Consider the following 27,035-nt stretch of genomic DNA (forward strand, 5'->3'; position numbering starts at 1 on the left):
TATTCTGGGTATAAATTCTTTCATGTAGCAGAATTACAGTGAAATGTCACTGTTCAGATTTGGAAACAGCTCGGAGCTATACACTCGAAACGGCTTCCAATCAAATCTTCATCTGCAATAAACAATCTGTTTGTAAATGATGACCGGTACTGTGATAGCAGAAAATTAAGAATTTCTGTGGAAATTGATGAATATGATTTTCTTCTATTCCAGAAAGTAAACTTTGTCATGAGAAATATCCACATGGTCCTGCGTACAGACAATCATATTTTATTAGTAGTTTCATCAGCAGCCAACTTTTCTTTTATACGTTTACAAACTTTTGACAGTAGTGCAGGGCTGAGTAGTGACTGCTTACCATCAATCTTAGGCATTTGAAGTCCATTTTAATGTGGGCTTAAATATATATCTGAACACCATTGGTGTAGATCATTCTAAAACAAGGCAGATTTTGATCACAACAGTCATTCCTAGGTCAGCACAATAAGTGTCCTATGTGCATGGATGGCTGTATAATTTCGCATTCATGTGCTATTGGAATGATCGGAAATGCTAAAATATCTAACTAGGTACTTGCTACCCAAGTTTCCGATCATTTCTATAGCATGTGAACACAGCTTAACTTTGTGGTGAAGACCTGATGAACGTTGATCTTGGGGACCGAGGAGCATCACTCACTCACTTCCAGGGGTGGAGATCAGAGGGGTGTGACACTGGACAACACACCCACCATGACAGCGTCATTTCTCAAAGAGGGAGCCGAGGGCGGTCTTGGCTCTTCTTGCCTTCTCAATGCTCTCGAAGTTGGGCACACCGTGTGGAAGGTCCAATCGGTCGTGTTCTGAGACCATGATGCTCTCCGCCTCTCCTGGGGACCCACACAGGCAGGAAGTGACATAATCAAATAGCAAAGGAAACAAGCAAGCAAAGAAGAAGACTTTATTGTCCATTTTCTTTTCAGATCACAGAAATGAGTTTATTGCTTTCATCCAAGATACTGATATTTAACTGTGGTGGTCTGCTGTGGGTATTGTTGAAATCACATCTACCCTATACTGTAGTAACAGACTACAGCAAGAATCTGGTTTACCCACGTTTAATTTATCTGAGGGAGGATATGCCTTGGAAGGTTTCTGGTTGGCTGAAAGAAAATCAAACCCAAGTATTTTTGTGAAGTGGTGACGCTTTCGGAAGTGACTATAAAAGCAGCCCATTTTCCCCTGAGAGGTAGCCAATTATTGGAGATTGGTCAGCGTATCCAAATGGCTTTCTCCATACCTAATGAGCATGGAACCCAATAACCAATGTCCCAGAATGTTTGAAGTTTGACAGAGAAGTCGCACAAATCAAAGCAAGATCTGTCTTTTTCTTCTTGAGGTGGTTTTTGATCCTGAAATTAGGTGATTGACAACCCTGTCTCGTTCTAAACTTGGTGAAATCACTAACAAATGTGAGTGTGAGCTAAAATACCCTTTTCACATTACCGAGCTGAGCTGACAATGAAAATAAAATATCTGAGTTTGCAAAATATGTTTTGGGTCAGCTGCCTGTGCACATGGTAGAGAGAGAAGTACTTACCCCTCATTCGGTAGATTAGCGTTCCATACGCCATGTCCATCTGATAGGCCAGGACAAAACTGAGAGGCACGACAGGGGCAAAGAGAACAGGCTTCTTCTTCTTAATGGCACTGCAAGAGTGGGAGATGGTGGAACATTAGACAGTCACAGAGAGAAACTAACAATTAAAAGGGAACTGCACCCGCTGGGCTCCGTTTTTTGGCTTGCTCCTCAAGAAATGCTGGCAGGCCATGACAGAAGCCAAACGTGAGTTGGTTTAGGGGTGTGGTTTGATGTGGGTGTGTCCTTTCCACCACCAACACACACCCATCTGTCAGAACCTTGCCCACAGCTGTTTCCCCCCCACTCAATCAAAACAAATATACCTCTTGCGGGTTGAGTTCAATAACTACAGGCAGATGTATGGTGAGATGCCGGAGGAAACTTTGAATAGGTCAGTAGCCTACAGAGTAATACGAGAATAATGCAATTGCTGAACTTATCTAGATATTCTAAACTGTGTTTTTTGATAACTTTCAAATGTAACAGGTTCATGTAGAATATACAAACCATTTACATAATACCATAGAAGCAGTGTCATGCTAATATAACAATGTGCACCTTTTATTGTCGTTCCCAGCCGGTACAGACACTGTGCCTATTTGCATTTTGTCTGGTGGTAATGGGGCTACCTTGGCAAACATATCAGTGGTCATACCTTCCTGGGTGGAGTCCCATATACAACAGGAGTTCCATGATCCTGGTGCAGAATACACAGGGTTTCTCCCTCCCCATTTTGACTGATACCATTCAATTCAATAAAGACAATACAAGTAAAAGTTGTGTCTAGTAAAATGTTTATGCCGAGTGCCAGGTCTCTCTCCATTCAGAGACATCAGTATCAAGTCAGTCTGGACTTCATCACATCATCTTGCAAGTCTCCATACATGTTTCTGTGAACATACACACAGTCACTGTTCTATTACCAATGGCAGTTAGGGAGCGGTCGAAATTTACACAATTGTTACCCGGAGGAAAATGGGGGAGGGTTTAGTAGAATGTTTTATTTAGTCCAGGGGAAGGTAATTTAATTTGTAATAGATTAAATGTCATATTGCTCAGTGTTTGAGAATTAGTTGCTTATTATATCTCGATGTGTGCCCGATGCTGCCCCTCATCCCTTATTCTCTACTGGGGACGCAATATCAAGTGCGCCTAGTGTGATCTCAATCAAATGATCCATAGCCTGTACAATACGCAATAGGCCTAGGCTATACGAAGAGAATGCTTGGAGAAGCAAATGGCAAAGTTATATTTCTAAAATAATGTACTTCCTTCCCGAGTTTTTGCGCTGCTGGGATGGTGTATATAAAACTAGGCTACACTGCATTACACACTGCAATGGACAGGCTATCCCAATCATAAGCCCTGGCCTGCCCTGCTCTTGCTGATGTAAACCCTTTTGTGCTGCCTAACCAATGGCTGTGCTGTGTACGGTGGCACTTCAGCTGGCAAGTCAAACGTGTCTTCTGAAAAAAAAAGTATTTGTCCCAGAAATGCAATATCTGTGCCTGCGGACTAGGCCTACTGATGTCCTGTTCAGTTTGAGAGGGAGAGGGCGAAAATGAGGAGGACTGGAGGTAAGCTTGCTACTGCTATAATTGATTTGAATAAAAACAATGTTTCGTTGCCCATAATGAAGCTATTTATCAGTTACTGACCTCACAATAAGCAATAGTCGAGTAATTTACATTACTATGGAGCGGTAGCCGCGAAGCGCATGTGTGCTGAAAGTAGGCTAATTCGAGGAAGGCCTTAGTTTAAACAGTCTTCATTTTAATTTAAATTTAGGCTACTAACGAGGAATTTGTGTTGGAGACTATTTCTTTCTATTCATGAAATAAGAGGTACGACTACCTGTTTGACAGACAAAATTTTAGACTACTATCCATGGATTTTGTCAGCAAATTCCTTCAGCGACCATGTGTAACAGTATAACTTTAAACCGTCCCCTTGCCCCGACCTCGGGCGCGAACCAGGGACCCTCTGCACACATCAACAACAGTCACCCACGAAGCATCGTTACCCATCGCTCCACAAAAGCCACGGCCCTTGCAGAGCAAGGGGAAACCCTACTTCAGGTCTCAGAGCAAGTGACGTAACCGATTGAAATGCTATTAGCGCGTACCCGCTAACTAGCTAGCCATTTCACATCCGTTACACTCTCCCCCCTTTCAACCTCCTCCTTTTCCGCAGCAACCAGTGATCCGGGTCAACAGCATCAATGTAACAGTATAACTTTAAACCGTCCCCTCGCCCATACCCGGGCGCGAACCAGGGACCCTCTGCACACATCAACAACTGTCACCCACGAAGCATCGTTACCCATCGCTCCACAAAGGCCGCGGCCCTTGCAGAGCAAGGGGAAACCCTACTTCAGGTCTCAGAGCAAGTGACGTAACCGATTGAAATGCTATTAGTGCGTACCCGCTAACTAGCTAGCCATTTCACATCCGTTACACATGCACTCCTTAAAAATCAGTGTCAGTTATGGGCTTAGTGTGTTAAGTTAAAACCAGGGCTCGAATTGAGAGGGTATGTGAGGGTATTGTGGCTTTTGTTCAAGAAAATGGCTAAAAACATAGGCCTAACCCTTGTTTGCTTAAGATTTAGAAAAAACATTTATGGACCTGATTATATAAAGTGATCTATAACACTTTAGTCCGCAATGCTTTATGCTAGAAGCAAGCTGCAAAATGCCAGACGTGACTCCGATGCATATGGGATATCTTTGGTTTGACATTCAGAGGCTGCGCAGCAACCTTCTATAGCCGAGGAGACAAAAAATGTACTTTGCTTTGGAAGTAATGTGTGATTTTGTCACTATCAATTGATGTTCAACATTTCAACAGGCTATTAAACAACATACTAAACTCTAAATCAGTCAGGAGCAAGCCAGGTAGCCAAATTATTTAGGCTATATTATTATTATTTGGAGGCTATTGCCTGCCATTTAAGAAAGAAATTGTGAAGCATTTGTGACACACTACAGCACGTGTCAAACTCATTCCACGGAGTGTCTGCGGCTTTTCGCTCCACTAGGTCACTAATTAGTAAGGAACTCCCCTCACCTGGTTGTCTAAGTCTTAATTAATTGGAAAAAAACCCGCAGACAACCAGCCCTCGGTGGAATGAGTTTGACACCCCTGCACTACAGGCTAGAAGGAACGCTCAGCATTTCGACAACACATCGACAGCACCACTAACAACATGCCTATACATTTCACAAAATTATTACTTAGAATCAAATAATAATGAAATAAAAAATGCCTTACTAGGCTATACTTTTTGAATTCACTTTTAGAAACACAAGTTTGGACAGTCTTTGGTTTGAGGATCATGCGGTGAGCTATGCATGCCTAGTATCACAGTCAACACAAATCTATTTTGCAACAACAATATCATGGAATAAAATCGATTATTTAAAAAAGGATAGTTTCCCAAATGAAAAAAAGTTACAAGCACATATAGGCCTACCGGATTATATGTGGCCGCTATGTAAAAAAAAAAAGGCCTTTTTCACGAATTCATTGATAATCAGATACTTCAGTTGTAACTGGTTCTGTTGCGCAACATCTTTACAGTTGATAGACAACTTTAGCACTGTTCCAATCTTAAGACTATCCTCATTTTTAACAATTGCCTGTATAGAAATCTCCGGTGTTGTAGCATGCGCTCATTCGTTGTCATGCTCTGTTGTGGTATTAAAAAAAGAGTCTGCTTGCTTCTAGTCACGTAAAATGACCTAGAATTGCATGAAATGCGTTTATATATAAAAAAAAAATATCTTTGGACTGCAAATAAGATATTCACGCAGTGCTTATATTATAATGGAGGTCTTTTCACCCCTGCCTTTGTCCGCAGTGGTCTGCGAATCCACAACCTTCTGGCTACTTGTAATGCTTACTAAACTGCATATCTAAGGCTCTGATCTGTCCTAGGAGTGAGGGTAGGCATGCTCTCGGCCATCCACGTTATGTTTTTATTATTATTTTGGGTACAGGGGAGGGTCACTTTTTTTTTCTTCTTCCAAGCATTTAGGGAGGGTAAGATTCTTCAAATAGCCACCCTTTGCCTTGGCAAACTTTTTGCACACTCTTGGCATTCTCTCAACCAGCTTCACCTGGAATGCTTTTCCAACAGTCTTGAAGGAGTTCCCACATTTGCTGAGCAATTGATGGCTACTTTTCCTTCACTCTGCGGTCCGACTTATCCCAAACCATCTCAATTTGGTTGAGGTCGGGGGATTGTGGAGGCCAGGTCATCTGATGCAGCACTCCATCACTCTCCTTCTTGGTCAAATAGCCCTTACACAGTCTGGAGGTGTGTTGGATCATTGTCCTGTTGAAAACAAATGATAGTCCCACTAAGCGCAAACCACTTGGGATGGCGTATCGCTGCAGAATGCTGTGGTAGCCATGCTGGTTAAATGGGCCTTGAATTCTAAATTTAAAAAATTTAACTATTTCTTGATCTGTATTGTAGGTTAAGGGCTTGTACAGTTGAAGTCGGAAGTTTACATACACCTTAGCCAAATACATTTAAACTCAGTTTTTCACAATTCCTGACATTTAATCCTAGTAAAAATTCCCTGTCTTAGGTCAGCTAGGATCACCACTTTATTTTAAGAATGTGAAATGTCAGAATAATAGTAGAGAATTATTTATTTGAGCTTTTATTTCTTCCATCACATTGCCAGTGGGTCAGAAGTTTACATACACTCAATTAGTATTTGGTAGCATTGCTTTTAAATTGTTTAACTTGGGTCAAACATTTCGGGTAGCTTTCCACAACCTTTCCACAATAAGTTGGGTGAATTTTGACCCATTCCTCCTGACAGATGGTGTAACCGAGTCAGGTTTGTAGGCCTCCTTGCCCAGTTCTGCCCACAAATTTTCTATAGGATTGAGTTCAGGGCTTTGTGATGGCCACTCCAATACCTTGACTTGGTTGTCCTTAAGACTATTGAAGTATGCATTGTCTATTTGGAAGACCCATTTGCGACCAAGCTTTAACTTCCTGACTGATGTCTTGAGATGTTGCTTCAATATATCCACATAATTTTCTGCCTCATGATGCCATCTATTTTGTTTACTGCACCAGTCCCTCCTGCAGCAAAGCACCCCCACAACATGATGCTGCCACCCCTGTGCTTCACGGTTGGGATGGTGTTCTTCGGCTTGCAAGCTTACCCCTTTTTCCTCCAAACATAACGATGGTCATTGTGGCCAAACTGTTCTATTTTTGTTTCATCAGACCAGAGGACATATCTCCAAAAAGTATGATCTTTGTCCCCATGTGCAGTTGCAAACCGTAGTCTGGCTTTTTTATTGCGGTTTTGGAACATGGCTTCTTCCTTGCTGAGCGGCCTTTCAGGTTATGTAAATATAGGACTCATTTTACTGTGGATATAGATACTCTTGTACCTGTTTCCTCCATTATCTTCACAAGGTCCTTTGCTGTTGTTCTGGGATTGATTTGCACTTTTCGCACCAAAGTACGTTCAGGAGAAAGAACGTGTCTCCTTTCTGAGCGGTATGATGGCTGAGTGGTCCCATGGTGTTTCTACTTGCGTACTATTGTTTGTACAAATGAACGTGGTACCTTCAGGCGCTTGGAAATTGCTCCCAAAGATGAACCAGACTTGTGGAGGTATACAATTTTTTTTCTGAGGTCTTGGCTGATTTCCTTTGATTTTCCCATGATGTCAAGCAAAGAGGCACTGAGTTTGAAGGTAGGCCTTGAAATAGATCCACAGGTACACCTCCAATTGACTCAAATGATGTCACTCAGCCTATCAGAAGCTTCTAAAGCCACAACATAATTTTCAGGAATTTTCCAAGCTGTTTAAAGGCACAGTCAACTTAGTGTATGTAAACTTCTGACCCACTGGAATTGTGATACAGTGAAATAATCTGTCTGTAAACAATTGTTGGAAAAATTACCTGTGTCATGCACAGAGTATATGTCCTAACCGACTTGCCAAAACTATAGTTTGTTAACAAGAAATTTGTGGAGTGGTTGAAAAACGAGTTAATGACTCCAACCTAAGTGTATGTAAACTTCCGACTTCAACTGTATATTTGGATCATTATCACTGTCATCACCAGCATAGCTGACGATAGATACCCTAAACAGCACTTCATGATGACAAAAAGTCATTTAGTTCCGTTACCTGCTTTCTTGGATACAGGAACAATGGTGGCCATCTTGAAGCATGTGGGGACAGCAGACTAGGATAGGGAGAGATTGAATATGTCCGTAAACACTCCAGCCAGCTGGTCTCTGAGGAAGCGGCTAGGGATGCCGTCTGGGCCGGCAGCCTTGCGAGGGTTAACACGCTTAAATGTCTCACTCACGTCGGCCACGGAGAAAGAGAGCCCACAGTCCTTGGCGGTGGCATTCTGTTATCCTCAAAGCGGGCGGAGGTGTTTAGCTTGTCTGGAAGCAAGACGTCGGTGTCCGCGATGTGGCTGGTTTTCCCTTCGTAGTCTATGATTATCTGTAGACCCTGTCACATACGTCTCGTGTCTGAGCCGTTGAATTGCGACTCGACTTTGACTCTATACTGACATTTTGCCTGTTTGATTGCCTTACGGAGGGAATAACTACTGTTTGTATTCGGCCATATTCCCAGTCACCTTGCCATGGTTAAATGTGGTGGTTCGTGCTTTCAGTTTTGCTCGAATGCTGCCATCTATCCACAGTTTCTGGTTCGGTTTTAATAGTCACAGTGGGTACAACATCCCCTATACACTTCCTGATGGTATCAGTGTATTCGTCAATGTTATTCTCAGAGGCTACCCGGAACATTTCTCAGTCCGCGTTTTCAAAACAATCATCAAGCATGGATTCCGATTGGTCAGACCAGTGTTGAACAGTCCTTAGCACAGGTACTTCCGGTTTGAGTTTATGCCTATAAGGAAGGGAGGAGCAAAATGGAGTCGTAATCAGATTTGCCGGGGGGAGCGCCTTGTAGGCATCCCGGAAGATGGAGTAGCAGTGGTCCAATGTTTAAGTAGCGCGAGTACTACAGTCAATGTGTTGATAGAACTTCGGTAGCATTTTCCTCAAATTTGCTTTGTTAAAATCCCCAGCTACAATAAATGTGGCCTCAGAATTTGTGGTTTCCAGTTTGCATAAAGTCCAGTGAAGTTCGAAGGCCGTCGTGGTATCGGTTTGAGGGGGAATATACACGGCTGTGACTATAACCAAAACTCTTGGGAGGTGATACGGTCAGCATTTGATTGTGAGGTATTCTACAGTAGGTTGGGTGAACAAAAGGACTTGACTTCCTGTAATGTTATCACAATCACACCATGAGTAGTTAATCATGAAACATACACCCCCGCCCTTCTTCTTTCCGGAGATATTTATTCCTGTCTGTACGATTAACTAAGAACCCAACTGGCTGTACTGACTCAGACAGTATAATCCCGAGAGAGCCTTGTTTCTGTGAAACAGAGTATGTTACAATCCCTGATGTCTCTCTAGAAGGAAATCCTCACCCTGAGCTCGTCAATTTTATTATCCAGAGAACATTAGCGAGTAATATACTCGGAAGCGGTGGATGATGTGTGCACCTCCTGAGTCGGACTGGAAGTCCACTCCTAATACCTCTTCTCCGACGACGGTGTTTTGGGTCAGCCTCTGGAATCAGTTAAATTGCCCTGGGGGATACGAACAAAGGATCCGATTCGGGAAAGTCGTATTCCTGGTCGTATTGCTGGTGAGTTACCGCCACTCTGATATCCAAAAGTTCTTCCAGGCTGTATGTAATAAAAAATAAAAAAATCTGGGCTAATAATGTAAGAAATAATATATAAAAAAACAAAATTCTGCAAAGTTGCCTAGGGGCTAGAAGTACGGCTGCCCTATCTATCGCCCCCATTTTCTCAAACCACTAGATGTTAATTTTTGCAACGATGGGGCACACAGTTTAGCTTACATTATCAAAACTGGCCACGGCTTAAAGCCTGCATGCACACAAACTCACTTCCTTGACAACAGCTCTGCTCTGTGAAGCGCAAGAAGTATGAATGTACTGACGTCTGCAGTGGCCGCATTGCAATAAATGCTGTACGGCCACTGCAGACGTCAGATTGACGATGCAAAGCCTTGTATGTTGATGGATGGCCAAAGAGAGATCAACAAATACTTAGAACAATCATTGATATGCTCGGAAACAAATTATATTGCTTTACACAACATTATGGTCGGTATTGTATTTAACGTGTGTGTTTTGACAAAGAACATATCGCCCCATCTAAATCAACCTGCATGTGAATAACAGGTCATGAACTGCATACAAGACAACCTTCACACTGCTGTAAATAAAACAGTGATGTTGCTTTAAAGGCCACTGCACTTCACATCATTCAGTCACCCTCTGACCCTTTAGATCAGTGAGCCTCTCACACCTAACATGTGGGAAATGCAGTCACTCAGGTCTGCAAGCTGTGGCAGCAGTAGTGGGCCTTTGTACATTTCTGAGAATCAAACCATCTGTTAACATTTCATTTGAACTGTACATCATAATATGACATAACAAAAGTAGTAAGTCAAGATATCATTTGTCATGTCATGCTTATGCCAATAGTATGACACTGACGTACAGTTAAAATAAAGTGTTACCCCGTCTTTTCAGCTTTCATGTCAGCTTAATACAAATATTTATGAATCGAAATGGCATCATCCATGTCCTATCTATAACTATTGAAGAACAGACTTAATGTGAACAAACATGTTGTAGGCCTACTGGCCTAGTTAACACCACGGAGAACCCACCCGATGGTGAGGCCTAGTGCGGCCAGGCTGAAGAAGGTGCCGTAGTATTTGAGGAACTCCCTGGACCAGGCTATCTGCATGGCCATCTGTCTCTCTCTCATCTGATTCTGCATCAGGATCTGTCTCTCCATCTGGGGTTCGGGCAGGAAGGTCAGAAACACACTCCGTCAGAGCTAAGAGCGGGCAAAACTGGTTGCAATGACATCATTATGACATGACACTCAGTAAAAATACGTTTTGTTAAGCAGCAGAACTGAGCAGGCAAAACTGGCTGCATTATGACGTAAAAGGACGTTTTGCAGCAGCAGAAAGCCAAATTACAACCCAAAATATGTCTGGTTGCTAAGAATACATATTTTTGGATGTAATTTGGTTTTCTGCTGCTGCAAAACTTTGATCTCAAGGTACAGACCCTGTAAATGAATAGACTATAGCTGATGTATACATCTCTTCAACACAGATCTCAGAGTTATGTTCAAACTGTTGTATCAAGAGAGGAGAATGTGCATGAATGAAAGGAATAAAGAAAGGCATGGAGAAACATTTATGCACACTGTGGCTCTACTGGTGTAGCTATACCTATGGGGGATTGTGCCTCCCTGACAATAGACGTAATAACAGTAGGATAGCTAGGGGTAAGAGTTAGTTGAGAGAGGTGGGGTATTGGTGGGGGTCAGAGAAAGATGGAGGAGAAGAATTGATAATCTAGTGACGTAGGACTGGGAGAGTGGAGAGCCTGTGGCAACCACATCCTGGCTTGAACTGTGGAGTCACTCACCACCACCAGTCACACGTTTGAAAGTAATTATCATCGGCATCATAATTGAATTATGAGACGGGACCATACAGTGCATTCGGAAAGTATTCAGACCCCTTGACTTTTTCCATATTTTGTTACCTTACAGCCTTATTCTAAAATTGATTTTTATGCCCTCAATCTACACACAATAAGCTATAATAACAAAGCAAAAACAGGTTATATTTTTTGTGTGCAAATTTATAAAAAATGTACAACTGAAATATCACATTTACATAAGTATTCAGACCCTTTACTCAGTACTTTGTTTGAAGCACCTTTGGCAGCGACTACAGCCTCGAGTCTTCTTGTGTATGATGCTACAAGCTTGGCACACCTGTATTTGGGGAGTTTCTCCCATTCTTCTCTGCAGATCCTCTCAAGCTCTGTCAGGTTGGATGGTTGGGGAGCGTCGCTGCACAGCTATTTTCCGTTCTCTCCAGAGATGTTCAATCGGGTTCAAGTCCGGGCTCTGGCTGGGCCACTCAAGGACATTCAGAGACTTGCCCCAAAGTCAATCCTGCATTGTCTTGGCTGTGTGCTTAGGATTGTTGTCCTGTTGGAAGGTGAACCTTTGCCCAAGTCTGAGGTCCTGAGTGCACTGGAGCAGGTTTTCATCAAGGATCTCTCTGTACTTTGCTCATCTTTCCCTCAATCTTTAGTCTCCCAGTCTCTGCCACTGAAAAACATCACCACAGCATGTCACCACCATTCTTAACCATAGGGATGGTGCCAGGTTTCCTCCAGATGTAACGCTTGACATTCAGGCCAAAGAGTTCAATCTTGGTTTCATCAGACCAGAGGATCTTGTTTCTCATGGTCAGAGTCCTTTAGGTGCCTTTTGGTAAACTCCAAGCGGGCTGTAGTGCCTTTTACTCGATTCCTCAGTATGGCCGGGCGGCCAGCTCTAGGAAGACTCTTGGTGGTTCCAAACTTCTAAAATGTAAGAATGATGGGAGGCCACTGTGTTCTTGGGGACCTTCAATGCTGCAGAAATGTGTTGGTACCCTTCCCCAGATCTGTGCCTTGAAACAATCCTGTCTCGGAGCTCTACGGACAATTCCTTCGACCTCATGGCTTGGTTTTTGCTCTGACATGCACTGTCAACTGTGGGGCCTTATAGACAAGTGTGTGCGCCTTTCTAAATCATGTCCATGGAAACAGGATGCACCGGAGCTCAATTTCGAGTCTCATAGCAAAATATCGGAATACTTATGTAAATAAGGTATTTTTTTTATTATTATTTTTTATACATTTGCAAAAAAAAATCTAAAAACCTGTTTTCGCTTCGTCATTACGGGGTATTGTGTGTAGATTGATGAGGGAAAAAATACATGTAATCCATTTCAGAATAAGGCTGTAACGTAACAAAATGTGGAAAAGGGAAGGGGTCTCATTACTTTCCGAATGCAATGTATGTATCTTGCCCATGATGTAGGCCTATTTACTGTATCAGAGTAATTGACCTCACAATAAGCCAGATTCGAGTAACACATTGTGGTGCTGAAACTTGATGCCGCAGCCACGGAACAATCAATTGGAAATGGACAGTTCATGGATATGATAAAGGCTCTGAGACACATTCAGAGTGGATGAGAAAGCTTGCTATTTTGTCTTGTCACCTGTGTGAATATTATTAATATATTAATAATGGGAAACTTAAATCAGTTTTACCGAATTTCTATCAACATGTTAAATGTGCAACCAGAGGTTAAAAAAAAATCTAGACCACATCTACTCCACACAGAGACGCATTCAAAGCTCTCCCTCGCACTCCATTTGGCAAATCTGACCATAACTCTATCCTTCTGATTCCTGCTTACAAGCCAAAATTAAAGCAGTAAGCGCCAGTGACTCGGTCTACCAAAAAGTGGTCAGATGGAACAGATGCTAAACTACAGGACTGTTTTGCTAGCACAGACTGGAATATGTTCCGTGATTGGCATTGAGGAGTACACCACATCAGTCACTGGCTTTATCAATAAGTGCATCGAGGACGTTGTCCTCACAGTGACTGTACGTACATACCCCAAACAGAAGCCATGGATTACAGGCAACATTCGCACTGAGCTAAAGGGTAGAACTGCCGCTTTCAAAGAGCGGGACTCTAACCCGGAAGCTTATAAGAAATGCCCGCCGACGAACCATCAAACAGGCAAAGCATCAATACAGGACTAAGATCGAATCGTACTACACCGGCTCTGACGCTCGTCGGATGTGGCAGGGCTTGCAAACTATTACAGACTACAAAGGGAAGCACAGCTGAGAGCTGCCCAGTGACACAAGCCTAACAGACAAGCTAAATAACTTCTATGTTCGCTTCGAGGAAAGTAACACTGAAACATGCATGAGAGCATCAACTGTTCCGGATGACTGTGATCATGCTCTCCTCAGCCGATGTGAGTATGACCTTTAAACAGGTCAACATTCACAAGGCCGTTGGGCCAGACGGGTTACCAGGACGTGTACTCCGAGCATGCGCTGACCAACTGGCAAGTGTCTTCACTGACATTTTCAACCTCTCCCTGTCTGAGTCTGTAATACCAACATGTTTCAAGCAGATCACCATAGTCCCTGTGCCCAAGAACACTAAGGTTACCTGCCTAAATGAGTACCGACCCGTAGCACTCGCATCTGTAGCCATGAAATGCTTTGAAAGGCTGGTCATGGCTCACAACACCATTATCCCAGAAACCCTAGACCCACTCCAATTTGCATACCGCCCTAACAGATCCACAGAAGATGCAGTTTCTATTGCACTCCACACTGTCCTTTTCCACCTGGACAAAAGGAACACCTACGTGAGAATGCTGTTCAATGACTACAGCTCAGCGTTCAACACCATAGTGCCCTAAAAACTCATCACTAAGCTAAGGACCCTGGGACTAAACAGCTCCCTCTGCAAATGAATCCTAGACGTCCTGATGGGCTGCCCCCAGGTGGTAAGGGTAGGTAACAACACATCTGCCACACTGATCCTCAACACGGGGACCCCTCAGGGGTGCGTGCTCAGTCACCTCCTGCAATCCCTGTTCACTCATGACTGCACGGCCAGGCACAACTCCAACACCATCATTAAGTTTGCTGATGACACAACAGTGGTAGGCCTGATCACTGACAACAATGAGACAGCCTATAGGGAGGAGGTCAGAGACCTGACCATGTGTTTCAAGAACAACAACCTCTCCCTCAACGTGATCAAGACAAAGGAGATGATTGTGGACTACAGGAAAACAGGACCGAGCACACCCCCATTCTCATCGATGGGGCTGTAGTGGAGCAGGTTGAGAGCGTCAAGTTCCTTGGCGTCCACATCAACAACAAACTAACATGGTTCAAGCACACCAAGAGAGTCGTGAAGAGGGCATGACAAAACCCATTCCCCCTCAGGAGACTGAAAAGATTTGGCATGGGTCCTCAGATCCTGCCTGACGGGTTGCATCCCTGCCTGGTATGGCAACTGCTCGGCAGTTGCCATACCTGACCGCAAGGCACTACAGAAGGTAATGCGTATGGCCCAGTACATCACCGGGGCCAAGCTTCCTGCCATCCAGGACCTCTATACCAGGCGGTGTCAGAGGAAGGCCCTAAAAATCGTCAAAGACTCCAGCCACCCTAGTCATAGACTATTCTCTCCGCTACCGCACGGCTAGCGGTACCGGAGCGCCATGTCTAGGTCCATGAGGCTTCTAAACAGCTTCTACCCCCAAGCCATAAGACTCCTGAACAGCTAATCAAATGGCTACCCAGACTATTTGCACCCCCCCGCTACATCATCTCTGTTATTATCCATGCATAGCCACTTTAACCTGTTTTGGAGACTGGTTATTGTTCGGAATTTCAGATGACTGACATGCCCAAAGTAAACTGCCTGTTACTCAGGCCTAGAAGCTAGGATATGCATTGGATAGAAAACACTCTGAAGTTTCTAAAACTGTTAAATAATGTCTGTGAGTATAACAGAACTGATATGGCAGGCGAAAACCTGAGGAAAATACATCCAGATATTCTTTTTTTGAGGTCACAGGCCATTTCAGTGCTCGCCTATGGGAAATACAAATAGATAGGACCCAGATTGCAATTCCTATGGCTTCCACAAGATGTCAACAGTCTTTAGAAAGGGTTTCAGGCTTGTTTAAAAAAAAAAAGAGCAAGTAGTTGGAAAAACTACACAGTGTCTCATTAGAAAAGTAGTCTTGTTGGCGCATGAATGAGGTGCGCGCTCTTCGTTATTTATCTTCCCTATTGAACATACTATTCTCGTCTTAAATATTATCATTTATTTAGATATTAGAGTACCTGAGGATTAATTAGAAACATCGTTTGACTTGTTTGGACGAACTTTACCGGTAACTTTTTGGATTCGTCTGTATGCATGTTGAATGAGTGGACTACTGAGATCATTGGCACCAACTAAATACTTTTTTGGATATAAAGAATGACTTCATCGAACAAAATGACCATTTATTGTGTAGCTGGGACCCTTGGGATTGCAAACAGAGGAAGATCTTCAAAGGTAAGTGATTTATTTAAATCGCCATTTGTGATTTTGTGACACCTGTGCTGGTTGAAAAAGTATTTGATGTGGGGCGCTGTCCTCAGATAATCGCATGGTATGCTTTCACCGTAAAGCCTTTTTGAAATCTGACGACGCGGTTGGATTAACAAGAAGTTAGTCTTTTAAATGATGTACGACACTTGTATTTTCATGAATGTTTAATATTATGATTTTTTAAATTTTGCGCTCTGCAATTTCACCGGATGTTGTCGTAGATGTCCCGCTAGCGGTTCATGCGCCCAAACAGGAGTTATCAAACCTACCCGCATGTACATAATTATCTCAATTACCTCGACACCAGTGCCCCCGCACATTGACACATTGACTCTGTACCGATACCCCCTGTATATAGCCCCGCTATTGTTATTTACTGCTGCTCTTTAATTATTTGTTTTTCATCTCTTCCTTTTTTCTTAATTATTTTTTTGTTGTATTTTCTTAACTGCATCGTTGGTTAAGGGCTTGTAAGTAAGCATTTCACTGTAAGGTCTACACGTGTAGTATTCAGCGCATGTGACAAATCCAATTTGATTTGAGGACAAAGGTTCATTTGCCACATTTTTTGCAGTTTTACTTAAGTGCCTTATTGCAAACAGGATGCATATTTTGGAATATTTTGTATTCTGTACACGCTTCCATCTTTTCACTCTGTCATTTAGGTTAGGATTGTGGAGTAACTACAATGTTGTTGATCCATCCTCATTTTTTCTCCTTTCACAGCCATTAAACTCACCATTGGCCTCATGGTGAAATCCCTGAGCAGTTTCCTTCCTCTCTGGCAACTGAGTTAGGAAGGACGCCTGTATCTTTGTAGTGACTGGGTGTATTGATACATCATCCAAAGTGTAATTAATAACTTCACCATTCTCAAAGGGTTACTCAATGTCTGTTTTTATGAATTTTTATTTTCCAATGGATGCCATTCTTTGCAAGGCATTGGAAAATCTCCATGGTCTTTGTGGTTGAATCTGTGTTTGCAATACACTGCTCGACTAGAGATAATTGTATATGTGGGTTAGAGATCATAATCATTCAAAAACCATATTAAATACTTATTGCACACAGACCGAGACCATGCAACTTGTGACTTGTTAAGTAAATGCTTACTCCTGAACTTTAGGCTTTTCATTTTTTATTAATTTGTAAAAATGTCTAAAAACATAATGCCACTTTGACATTATTGGGTATTGTGTGTAGGCCAGTACCACAAAATCTCAATTGAATACATTTTAAATTCAGGCTGTAACACAACAAAATGTGGAAAAAGTCAAGGGGTGTGGATACTTTCTTCAGGTACTGTATACAGGGATCCAAAACTATTGACACCCTTGATAAAGATGAGCAAAAAACACTGTATTAAATCATTAAAATACTGAGTTGTATTGTATACAAAAAATGTTGGGGGGTGAAATTATATTATACTAATTCATTTTCTCAATAAGTTCAGCATTCTGAGTTGGAGAACACATTGGGAGGGATCTTAGACCAAGATCCCTCCCAATGTGTTCTCCATGGGTTGTTCCATCTCATTTCAGCAAGCCATGACACAAACCATCTCAGATCGTGTCTGTAGTTAGAAACAGATAAGATTAGCATTCCTGAAACATTATTTTAATTAAATTGTTTTTGATCTCTAATCAATTAAGCTAATTGATTACACCGAAATTTGCCATTTTAATTAATATGATTCATATGATCTTTAATAAATATAGTACAAAGTATCCGATTTAGACCATCATTCTTCCGAACAATGAGTATCCAATAAAATGGTCAAAAGCCATCCACAGACCCACCCACACCCCAATCCCACCCCAACAACCAGTATACAGTCTCAGTTCTCTATGTTTGACTAGTATAAATGTGGTTTTGAATATTGGTCCTTCATCCTTGGCAATGTATATCCTGTGAATCTGGTCATGTTTTATTTTTATACCCCCTTTTTCTAACCAATTTCGTGATTACGATCTTGTCTCATTGCTGCAACTCCCCAAAGGGCTTGGGAGAGGCGAAGGTCGAGTCATGCGTCCTCCGAAACCTGACCCGCCAAGCCGTGCTTCTTAAAACCCGCTCGCTTAACCCGGAAGCCAGCCGCACCAATGTGTCGGAGGAAACATCGCTCAACTGACGACCGAAGTCAGCCTGCAGGCACCCAGCCCGCCACAAGGAGTTGCTAGAACGCGATGAGCCAAGTAAAGCCCCCCCGGCCAAACCCTCCCCTAACCCCAGGCTGTAGTGACGCTGCAACACTGTGATGCAATGCCTTAGACCGCTGTGCCACTCAGGAGGCAATCCATAGCTTTTTTAAAAGGGAATAAACCACACACACACGTCTGTTTCCTGGACGCAAATTAAGCTGAAAACTGAATTGCTATCATGGAGGACTAGCTTGAATTGTGAGGTTGACAGCACAATGTATTTTCATCATGAGAAAAAGCTATTGGTAAAATAAAATGTTGTGGTCTATTTAATAAACACAAGAGACCAGCAAAATGGATAGAAATATCAGGAACAGCGGCATCTAGTGGGCAAAACTGGGTACTTTCACACAAATGTATGGTAAATAATGAAATCGACTTCAATTACTAATTTCTCTGAACAGTGGGGGAAAGAACATCACCAGATTCACAGGGAGTACATTTGAAGAAGCAATACTCCAAGCAGCAGTGCCATACTACTTGTCAGACAGAGATGTGATACTGTATACTGGTTGTTGGGGTGGGGTGTGATCAGCGGGTGGCTTTTTAAAATGTTATTGGATTTCTCATGTCTTACCCATTGTTAGGAAGAATTATGGTCCAAATCAGATGTTAGGTATTATATTTACTGAAGACTATATGAATCCTATAAATTACAAATGGCCAATTTGGGTGGAGTCTATTAGCATATTTTCTCAGAGATCAAATTATATTTCAAGAAAATGTTTCAGGAATGCTGATCTTAGCTGTTTCTAACTACAGAAACGATTTCAGAACAATCAGATGGTGGGTGTCAAAATCCTCTTGTGCTTTTTGAGGTGGAATGACTCCCATGTCATAAAACATTTTAGAAAAAGGCTGTGCCATTATCCTCGCGTGGTGAGGCATTGAAATGTATTGAAAACAGGGGTGTCAATCATTTGAAAAAATATATATTACTTGTTTAACAAAATCTCTTTCTCTGAGCAATTGTATTAGCATAAAATAGAATTGTAAAACATTTGAGCATACAATAAAGCTCTGTATTAGAATTTTTTTATCAAGGGTGTCAATTTCGGATCCCACTGTAAAAAAGACATAAATTATAGTATGTCATGTGACGATGATTTATGACAATTATATTTTTTGGGTCATTTGTGGCAACACATTGAATATTGGAACAGTAAGTGGGCCAGAATTGACAGAGCACTAGACAACATGGTAAAGGACATATAATGAAGAAAAAAAATATCACTGATATAGACTGACTGTCTGAACATTTAGGCATGGTTAAAAAACAAGCTCAACGTCGATCTCCATTGAACGTTATTTTTAGTGTAGGACTAGGCTTCATCTAGTCCAGACAATTGTTATATTCCAAGATTTCAAATGGAATTTCATAAAAACAAAGCTTTACATTTCTGCAAACAACAGATGTTTCGTCCACTCTTTCTCGTGTGGTGATCTGAATGACGAGAGGTAGAGTGAGACTGATTGGCTCAATTTGAGACTCATTAGTCATTACTCAATTGATTTTAGTCACACAACCCATTGTGAAAAGGGCACATAACCAATCAATCATGAAAGCCATTGTGTCCCCAGGAAGCTGGAAGTATCATATCTGCCTGATTGCCCGAGTGTCATTAACGCCATTAACTGAGTGCTGTTAACTCAGAGTTGCTGAATAGAGCATAGAGGTGTTGTGACGTGAGAAGAGGGGAGCTCATTGGTGGTTCTAGCCCGAATAGATCACCTCCTCCGTCCAGTCAGGAGGCCTCTCCCTGGGCCGGGTCACAGAGTAGAAAGTGAAGAGTAATCCAGTGAAGGTGTCCCAAATGGCATCCTAATAATAGTTGATTGGATTTATATAGCGCTTTTCTACCAACTGAGGTACTCCTAGCGCTTCACATTGGTGGTGGATTAGGTGAGTTTCCACCTATGTGCTGCCCGGTGACCATTTTTGTGCCAGAACACTCACCACACATCAGCTATCTGGTACGCCAATTAGAAATTAGGGGGATGATTAGGTGGCCATTATGGAATGGGGCCAGGTTGGGAATTCTTCCAGGACACCAGGGTTAACCATCAGGCAGGTGGGGGAATTCTCATCTGCAGTCATTTAAATGGGCTTAACACTTTAGACTGTGTGGCCACCAGACATCGATTTCAGCATGTTTTGCCATCAACAACGTTGCGTCATCGAACTGGAGATGGCGAAGCAGAACCCCCCCCCCCCCCCCCCCCCCCCCCTTCCCCACAAAAAAAGAGAAAACACCACAGAGGAAAGATGTACAGTTAAGATGAAGTATAGTGTATTTTAAAGGCTCATTCCCGGCAGTGTGTAATGCATTTTCATTAGGTCCACGTAAGGTAGTGGGCCCACTTAACTGTTTATATACCTCAGAGCGCAAAAGGGGGTCACCAGGGCATTCGGGCAGATAGGAAAGATTTCTTCCTGTGTATACCACATTGATGTCTGAGTAAGGCATTAGGCCAATGTTTTGTGGGACTTTGATTGCATGGGGCTTTACCAAATCCCTGCAGCCAAGACATAGGCCTATGAAGAATCTTTACCTTTGTCAACTCAAGCCTTAAGTCAAAGTCATGCTCAAATATAATCTGTTCTGAATAGTCAGATGGGGGTTAGGGATCAGGGAGGCAGGGGAAGTCGAGGGAGGAGTATGGAGGTGACGAAGTGGTTATTCATCTGTGGAGGAAGCTCACTGACATTTCCTAAAGGCCGTGTGGAGGGATGTTCTTGACCGAGCAGTAAACCAAACGCAAACAAGAGACCTTCTCAAATAATCAAGACAAGTTTCTCAAGCAACTTTTATTTTTAGTGTGTCGGGTCTAGGCAGGAGAGAGAACTTTTTGATTGTGATAAGGTTTTATCATCTCACATATCGTCATACGCAGGGAAATAATTTGAGCTTTGTGAAAGACCAGACATTGAGGGGTGTGAATGACTGTCTTAAAACACTAAATTATGAGAGCAATAAATCATCTAGATTCAATGCTGTTCCACCTTCCTCAGAACATCAGGACACACACACCCCTATAATTTGAGGGCTATTTTCCCCATATTTTGATAATGATGAATAAAAAACAAATGTCATAGCCTTCAATCATGCATGACACACCATAAAAACTGACCACTTAATAATCAAATCATAGACAATAACATAAAACGTTTTTGAGATTCCACTACAATGAGCAGTGACGTAGGTTTGACATCTTAATGCAGGAGAGAGGGAGAAGGCATATGCTAGATACACCAGCTATCCTTTTAAAATTGCCAGGCCGATTCCATTCATTACCAAGTGTCAGATAGTAATTTACATCGACATGGAGATGGCTGCAGTACAGTAATGTTGTTCTATTTCTAGGTGATTCTGTCCTCACATTACCTTTAAGAATTATTTTTTTTAAATCCATAGTTACAGTAATGTTGCCAGAGCATTAGGCACATAACACAATGGCGTGTTTTACAGTATGTATTTTTACAACGATGATGTCTGGCATTAATAAGTTTGTCACCACCTATGGGCACTTGTCTGATAATGACATTGTTCTGCTACAAACAATGATCACAGGTGCTGATTGCCTCACAGGCAAAAATACAAAATGTATTGTTCCACAAAATGGAGGGGAAAAAAGCTTTTTAACTTGTTGTAAAAAGCCACCTCTAACGATTGCAATAAAACCGTTGTTTTACAACCTGCTTAAACTAGCCCCGAGAGGATGGAAGCGCCTCACTTCATCTTAGAGACTGCGTTGCTGTGATATTCTAGAATCTAGGGGAAACTACTGAGCACAAATAAAATGTGTGCTACTCAGTGGGCAAAACTCGTTTAAATGACATCTTTACAACCAGAAACCTGGCAAAACTGGTTGAGAAGATGCCGTTACAACCGTTGTAATGACGTCATTTCAACCAGTTTTGCCCAGTTTTACACACAGGCACACCTGAAACGTCTGTACCTTTCCTCCTCCAAGATACAGAAATAATGGCCACAAATTGTATAGGTTTATATATGAATCTTTGTAATGGCTTTCGCATTCGTGAAGACATAACAGACCAGGGGTGTAAGCACTGAGCCATTTACACTTTTCTAACATCAAATAAGGCAGTGGTTCTCAAACTTCTCGTGGGGACCCGCACCTGTTCAATGTGCATTTGATCAATTCTAAAGCTAGCACAGCTGATTCTACTTGTCAACTAATCACCAAGCCCTTGACTGACAGCATGCCCAAACTGGACGCAAATTGATTTTGTCCCCCCCACACCAAAAGCGATCACGACACGCAGGTTGAAATATCAAAACAAACTCTGAACCAATTATATTAATTTGGGGACAGGTTGAAAAGCATTAAACATCTATGGCAATTTAGCTAGCTAGCTTGCGGTTGCTAGCCAATTTGCCCTGGGACCTAAACATTGAGTTGTTATTTTACCTGAAATGCACAAGGTCCTCTACTCTGACAATTAATCCACACATAAAACGGTCAACCGAGTCATTTCTAGTTATCTCTCCTCCTTCCTAGGCCTTTTCTTCTTTGGACTTTATATGGCGATTGGCATCCAACTTTCCTAATAAGGTGTATTACCACAACCGACCGACCTCAGTTCATCTTTCAATCACCCACATGGGTATAACCAATGAGGAGATGAGGCACGTGGGTATATGCGTCTAAAAGCCAATGAGGAGATGGGAAAGGCAGGACTTGCATCGCATTCGGAGTCACAAATAGAAGCAACTTCTATTTTAGCGCTTGGCAATGCAGACGCTCGTTGGCACACGCGAGCAGTGTTTTTATTTTACCTTTATTTAACTAGGCAAGTCAGTTAAGAACAAATTCTTATTTTCAATGACGGCCTAGGAACAGTGGGTTAACTGCCTTGTTCAGGGGCAGAACGACAGATTTGTACCTTGTCAGCTCGGGGATTCGGTCTTGCAACCTCCCGGTTACTAGTCCAATGCTCTAACCACTAGGCTTCCTGCCGCCCCGTGTGGGTGCAATGATTGAATAACATGTATGTGTACATTTATTTTGCAGCGCTCGCGACACGTCCGGTTTGGGTAGTGTGTAAGTGAATCAGGTGAGCTAGTTCAGGGCTCCAACAAAATTGTGAATCTTCTGGGGGTCCCGGGTTGAGGTTTGAGAACCACTGCAATAGGGGGAAATCAGTGGTAAAAGTGGTTGAGTAGCCTATTACGTCAAATCAATTAACTAAATAACACATCAAACATTAAATTGATTATAAACTGCTATATCCCCATTTCAGGTAAGTCTAATGTTGAGGCCATGGGAATGTAATCAGACATTTTATATAATTACCTTATTTTGAAAAGCCCACCCCATGTTCTATGGCTCTGGTGCTGGAGCCACACTTCACACACTGCTTATCAAATGTTTTTCAATTCATCGGCCTACATAACGGTAACTAAAATCATCTCCTTGGCTTCCAACTGGTGAGATATGATGTAGTCTAATTCAGGGGTTCTCAAAGGTAGGGGGTAGGGGGAGACAACCAAGCCCCCAGTTTGGGAACCACTGGTCTAATTGACAAGTTTTTTTAATTTAACCTTAATTTACCTAGGAAAGTCAATTAAGAACAAATTCTTATTTACAACAAGTGTGGCATCAGGCTATATTTTTTGGCTGTATTTACTGCTATGTGCAGCACTGCCTCCTAGAAGTAGAAAAATACATAGGGAGACTTAACATCTTAGATAATGTAAATATTCTCAGAATGACCATAATTATTTATAATGTTAACATTTTTACTGGTACGTATGACCGGCATGTCAGTAGAGATGATTCAGACTCTGTATAATCTGTACAAGTTTATTATACCACCCTCTCACATGGGGAAATTCATTGGAATCGTTGGAATCTTTTGTTGCTTCCAGCCTACAAACAGAAACTAAAACAAGAAGCTCCCGCGCTCAGGTCTGTTCAATGCTGGTCCGACCAATCTGATTCCACGCTTCAAGACTGCTTCGATCACGTGGATTGGGATATGTTCCGCATTGCGTCCAACAACAACATTGACGAATACGCTGATTCGGTGAGCGAGTTCATTAGAAAGTGCATCTGCGACGTTATACCCACAGCAACGATTGAAACATTCCCAAACCAGAAACCGTGGATTGATGGCAGCATTCGCACGAAACTGAAAGCGCGAACCACTGCTTTTAACCAGGGCAAGGTGACCGGAAACATGACCGAATACAAACAGTGTAGCTATTCCCTCCGCAAGGCAATCAAACAAGCTAAGTGCCAGTATAGAGACAAAGTAGAGTCGCAATTCAACAGCTCAGACACAAGAGGTATGTGGCAGGGTCTACAGTCAATCACGGATTACAAAAAGAAAACCAGCCCCGTCATGGACCAGGATGTCTTGCTCCCAGACAGACTAAATAACTTTTTTGCTCGCTTTGAGGACAATACAGTGCCACTGACACGGCTCGCTACCAAAACCTGCGGGCTCTCCTTCACTGCAGCCGAGGTGAGTAAAACGTTTAAACGTGTTAACCCTCGCAAGGCTGCAGGTCCAGACGGCATTCCCAGCCGTGTCCTCAGAGCATGCGCAGACCAGCTGGCTAGTGTGTTTACGGACATATTCAATCAATCCTTATCCCTGTCTGCTGTTCCCACATGCTTCAAGAGGGCCACCATTGTTCCTGTTCCCAAGAAAGCGAAGGTAACTGAGCTAAACGACTACCGCCCCGTAGCACTCACTTCCGTCATCATGAAGTGCTTTGAGAGACTAGTCAAGGACCATATCACCTCCACCCTACCTGACACCCTAGACCCACTCCAATTTGCTTACCGACCCAATAGGTCCACAGACGACGCAATCGCAACCACACTGCCATAACCCATCTGGACAAGAGGAATACCTATGTGAGAATGCTGTTCATCGACTACAGCTCAGCATTAACACCATAGTACCCTCCAAACTCGTCATCAAGCTCGAGACCCTGGGTCTCGACCCCGCCCTGTGCAACTGGGTACTGGACTTCCTGACGGGCCGCCCCCAGGTGGTGAGGGTAGGTAACAACATCTCCACCCCGCTGATCCTCAACACTGGGGCCCCACAAGGGTGCGTTCTGAGCCCTCTCCTGTACTCCCTGTTCACCCACGACTGCGTGGCCATGCACGCCTCCAACTCAATCATCAAGTTTGCGGACGACACTACAGTGTTAGGCTTGATTACCAACAACGACGAGACGGCCTACAGGGAGGAGGCGAGGGCCCTCGGAGTGTGGTGTCAGGAAAATAACCTCACACTCAACGTCAACAAAACAAAGGAGATGATTGTGGACTTCAGGAAACAGCAGAGGGAGCACCCCCCTATCCACAACGACGGGACAGTAGTGGAGAGGGTAGTAAGTTTTAAGTTCCTCGGCGTACACATCACGGACAAACTGAATTGGTCCACCCACACAGTCAGCGTTGTGAAGAAGGCGCAGCAGCGCCTCTTCAACCTCAGGAGGCTGAAGAAATTTGGCTTGTCACCAAAAGCACTCACAAACTTCTACAGATGCACAATCGAGAGCATCCTGTCGGGCTGTATCACCGCCTGGTACGGCAACTGCTCCGCCCACAACCGTAAGGCTCTCCAGAGGGTAGTGAGATCTGCACAACGCATCACCGGGGGCAAACTACCTGCCCTCCAGGACACCTACACCACCCGATGTCACAGGAAGGCCATAAAGATCATCAAGGACAACAACCACCCGAGCCACTGCCTGTTCACCCCGCTATCATCCAGAAGGCGAGGTCAGTACAGGTGCATCAAAGCAGGGACCGAGAGACTGAAAAACAGCTTCTATCTCAAGGCCATCAGACTGTTAAACAGCCACCACTAACATTTAGTGGCTGCTGCCAACATACTGACTCAACTCCAGCCACTTTAATAATGGAAATTTATGTAAAAATGTATCACTAGCCACTTTAAACAATGCCACTTAATATAATGTTTACATACCCTACATTACTCATCTCATATGTATATGTATATACTGTACTCTATCATCTACTGCATCTTGCCATCTTTATGTAATACATGTATCACTAGCTACTTTAAACTATGCCACTTTATGTTTATATACCCTACATTACTCATCTCATATGTATATACTGTACTCTATACCATCTACTGCATCTTGCCTATGCCGTTCTGTACCATCACTCATTCATATATCTTTATGTACATATTCTTTATCCCTTTACACTTGTGTGTGTATAAGGTAGTAGTTGTGGAATTGTTAGGTTAGATTACTCGTTGGTTATTACTGCATTGTCGGAACTAGAAGCACAAGCATTTCGCTACACTCGCATTAACATCTGCTAACCATGTGTATGTGACAAATAACATTTGATTTGATAGGCTATGTATAAGCATCTCACCTGGAGCCGTGCGTTGTGTAGCATGAACTCCTGCTGCTTCTTGAAGTTCTGGTCCATAGATTTAGACAGCATAAAACCCATGGTGCTGGTTTAGATAATAAAATGGAGCCACATGTTATGAGATAAAGCAAGGGTCAGGGCCCTGGGTTTATCCTGGAAGTGGAAAAACTCAGGGCCCTATTAAAGTAAGATGTGCAAACTACTGTAGGTGGCTGGGCCACCAACAAAACAATGAGGATTTCTATGGTAGCAACTGCTGCTAGCTAAACAATATATGTAGCTATAGAGCACTGCTCAATGAATGCCATTCCATGGGTGCAAAAATACGTTTGTTAAATGTATAGCTAGGTAAAACTGTTTACGCGTGACACTCGACGCCTGCTAACAGTAAGTGGCTAGCTAGTGGTGCATTGAATCATTATTAGCTAGCTAAATCAGCTAGCTACTAGTAGTAGTTGGCGCGTTAAGGCAAACATTTCCACATTTGAAATTATTGCATGCTGTACTGAAAAGCCACGTCGATTCGCTGTGGCAGTGGAAAAACATACCTTTTATTTTACGTCGCTATTCTATGAATGTATTTATTTAGCTAGTTAGTTATGATTAGTGTGTGCTGCTCCGCTAAAGTTTCCTTTTCCCAAGTTCTATGGGTATGTTCACGCAAGCATGCGCTACCCACAAC

At 42.8% G+C, this 27,035-nt stretch overlaps 1 protein-coding gene across 2 annotated transcripts; it reads right to left on the reverse strand.

Moving 5' to 3' along the window:
• Nucleotides 1–249: 249 nt before the first annotated feature.
• Nucleotides 250–27,035, reverse strand: plgrkt (plasminogen receptor, C-terminal lysine transmembrane protein). 2 transcript variants are annotated; one of them, XM_038970560.1, is made up of 5 exons: nucleotides 26,902–27,035; nucleotides 26,354–26,438; nucleotides 10,405–10,535; nucleotides 1,579–1,688; nucleotides 741–868 (listed from the first exon to the last, which is right to left on the reverse strand). In XM_038970560.1, exons 2-5 carry the CDS (start codon nucleotides 26,432–26,434, stop codon nucleotides 741–743), a joined length of 450 nt encoding a protein of 149 aa, XP_038826488.1. In that variant the 5' UTR covers nucleotides 26,435–26,438; nucleotides 26,902–27,035. The 2 variants fall into 2 exon arrangements, with proteins under 2 accessions (XP_038826489.1, XP_038826488.1); XM_038970561.1 differs by lacking the exon at nucleotides 26,902–27,035 and having other exon boundaries at nucleotides 250–868; nucleotides 26,354–26,434.

This window comes from Salvelinus namaycush, chromosome 31 (assembly GCF_016432855.1).
Source record: "Salvelinus namaycush isolate Seneca chromosome 31, SaNama_1.0, whole genome shotgun sequence".
In the NCBI taxonomy this organism is placed as follows: domain Eukaryota; kingdom Metazoa; phylum Chordata; class Actinopteri; order Salmoniformes; family Salmonidae; genus Salvelinus; species Salvelinus namaycush.

Excerpts from the sequence above, each read along its gene's own strand:
- plgrkt (XM_038970561.1), bottom strand. The coding sequence starts at position 26,434 with ATGGGTTTTATGCTGTCTAAATCTATGGACCAGAACTTCAAGAAGCAG. Across the intron at positions 10,536-26,353 it reads TACACAACGCACGGCTCCAG|ATGGAGAGACAGATCCTGAT; the intron begins GTGAGATGCTTA and ends CCCGAACCCCAG. Across the intron at positions 1,689-10,404 it reads GCACTAGGCCTCACCATCGG|TGCCATTAAGAAGAAGAAGC; the intron begins GTGGGTTCTCCG and ends CCACTCTTGCAG.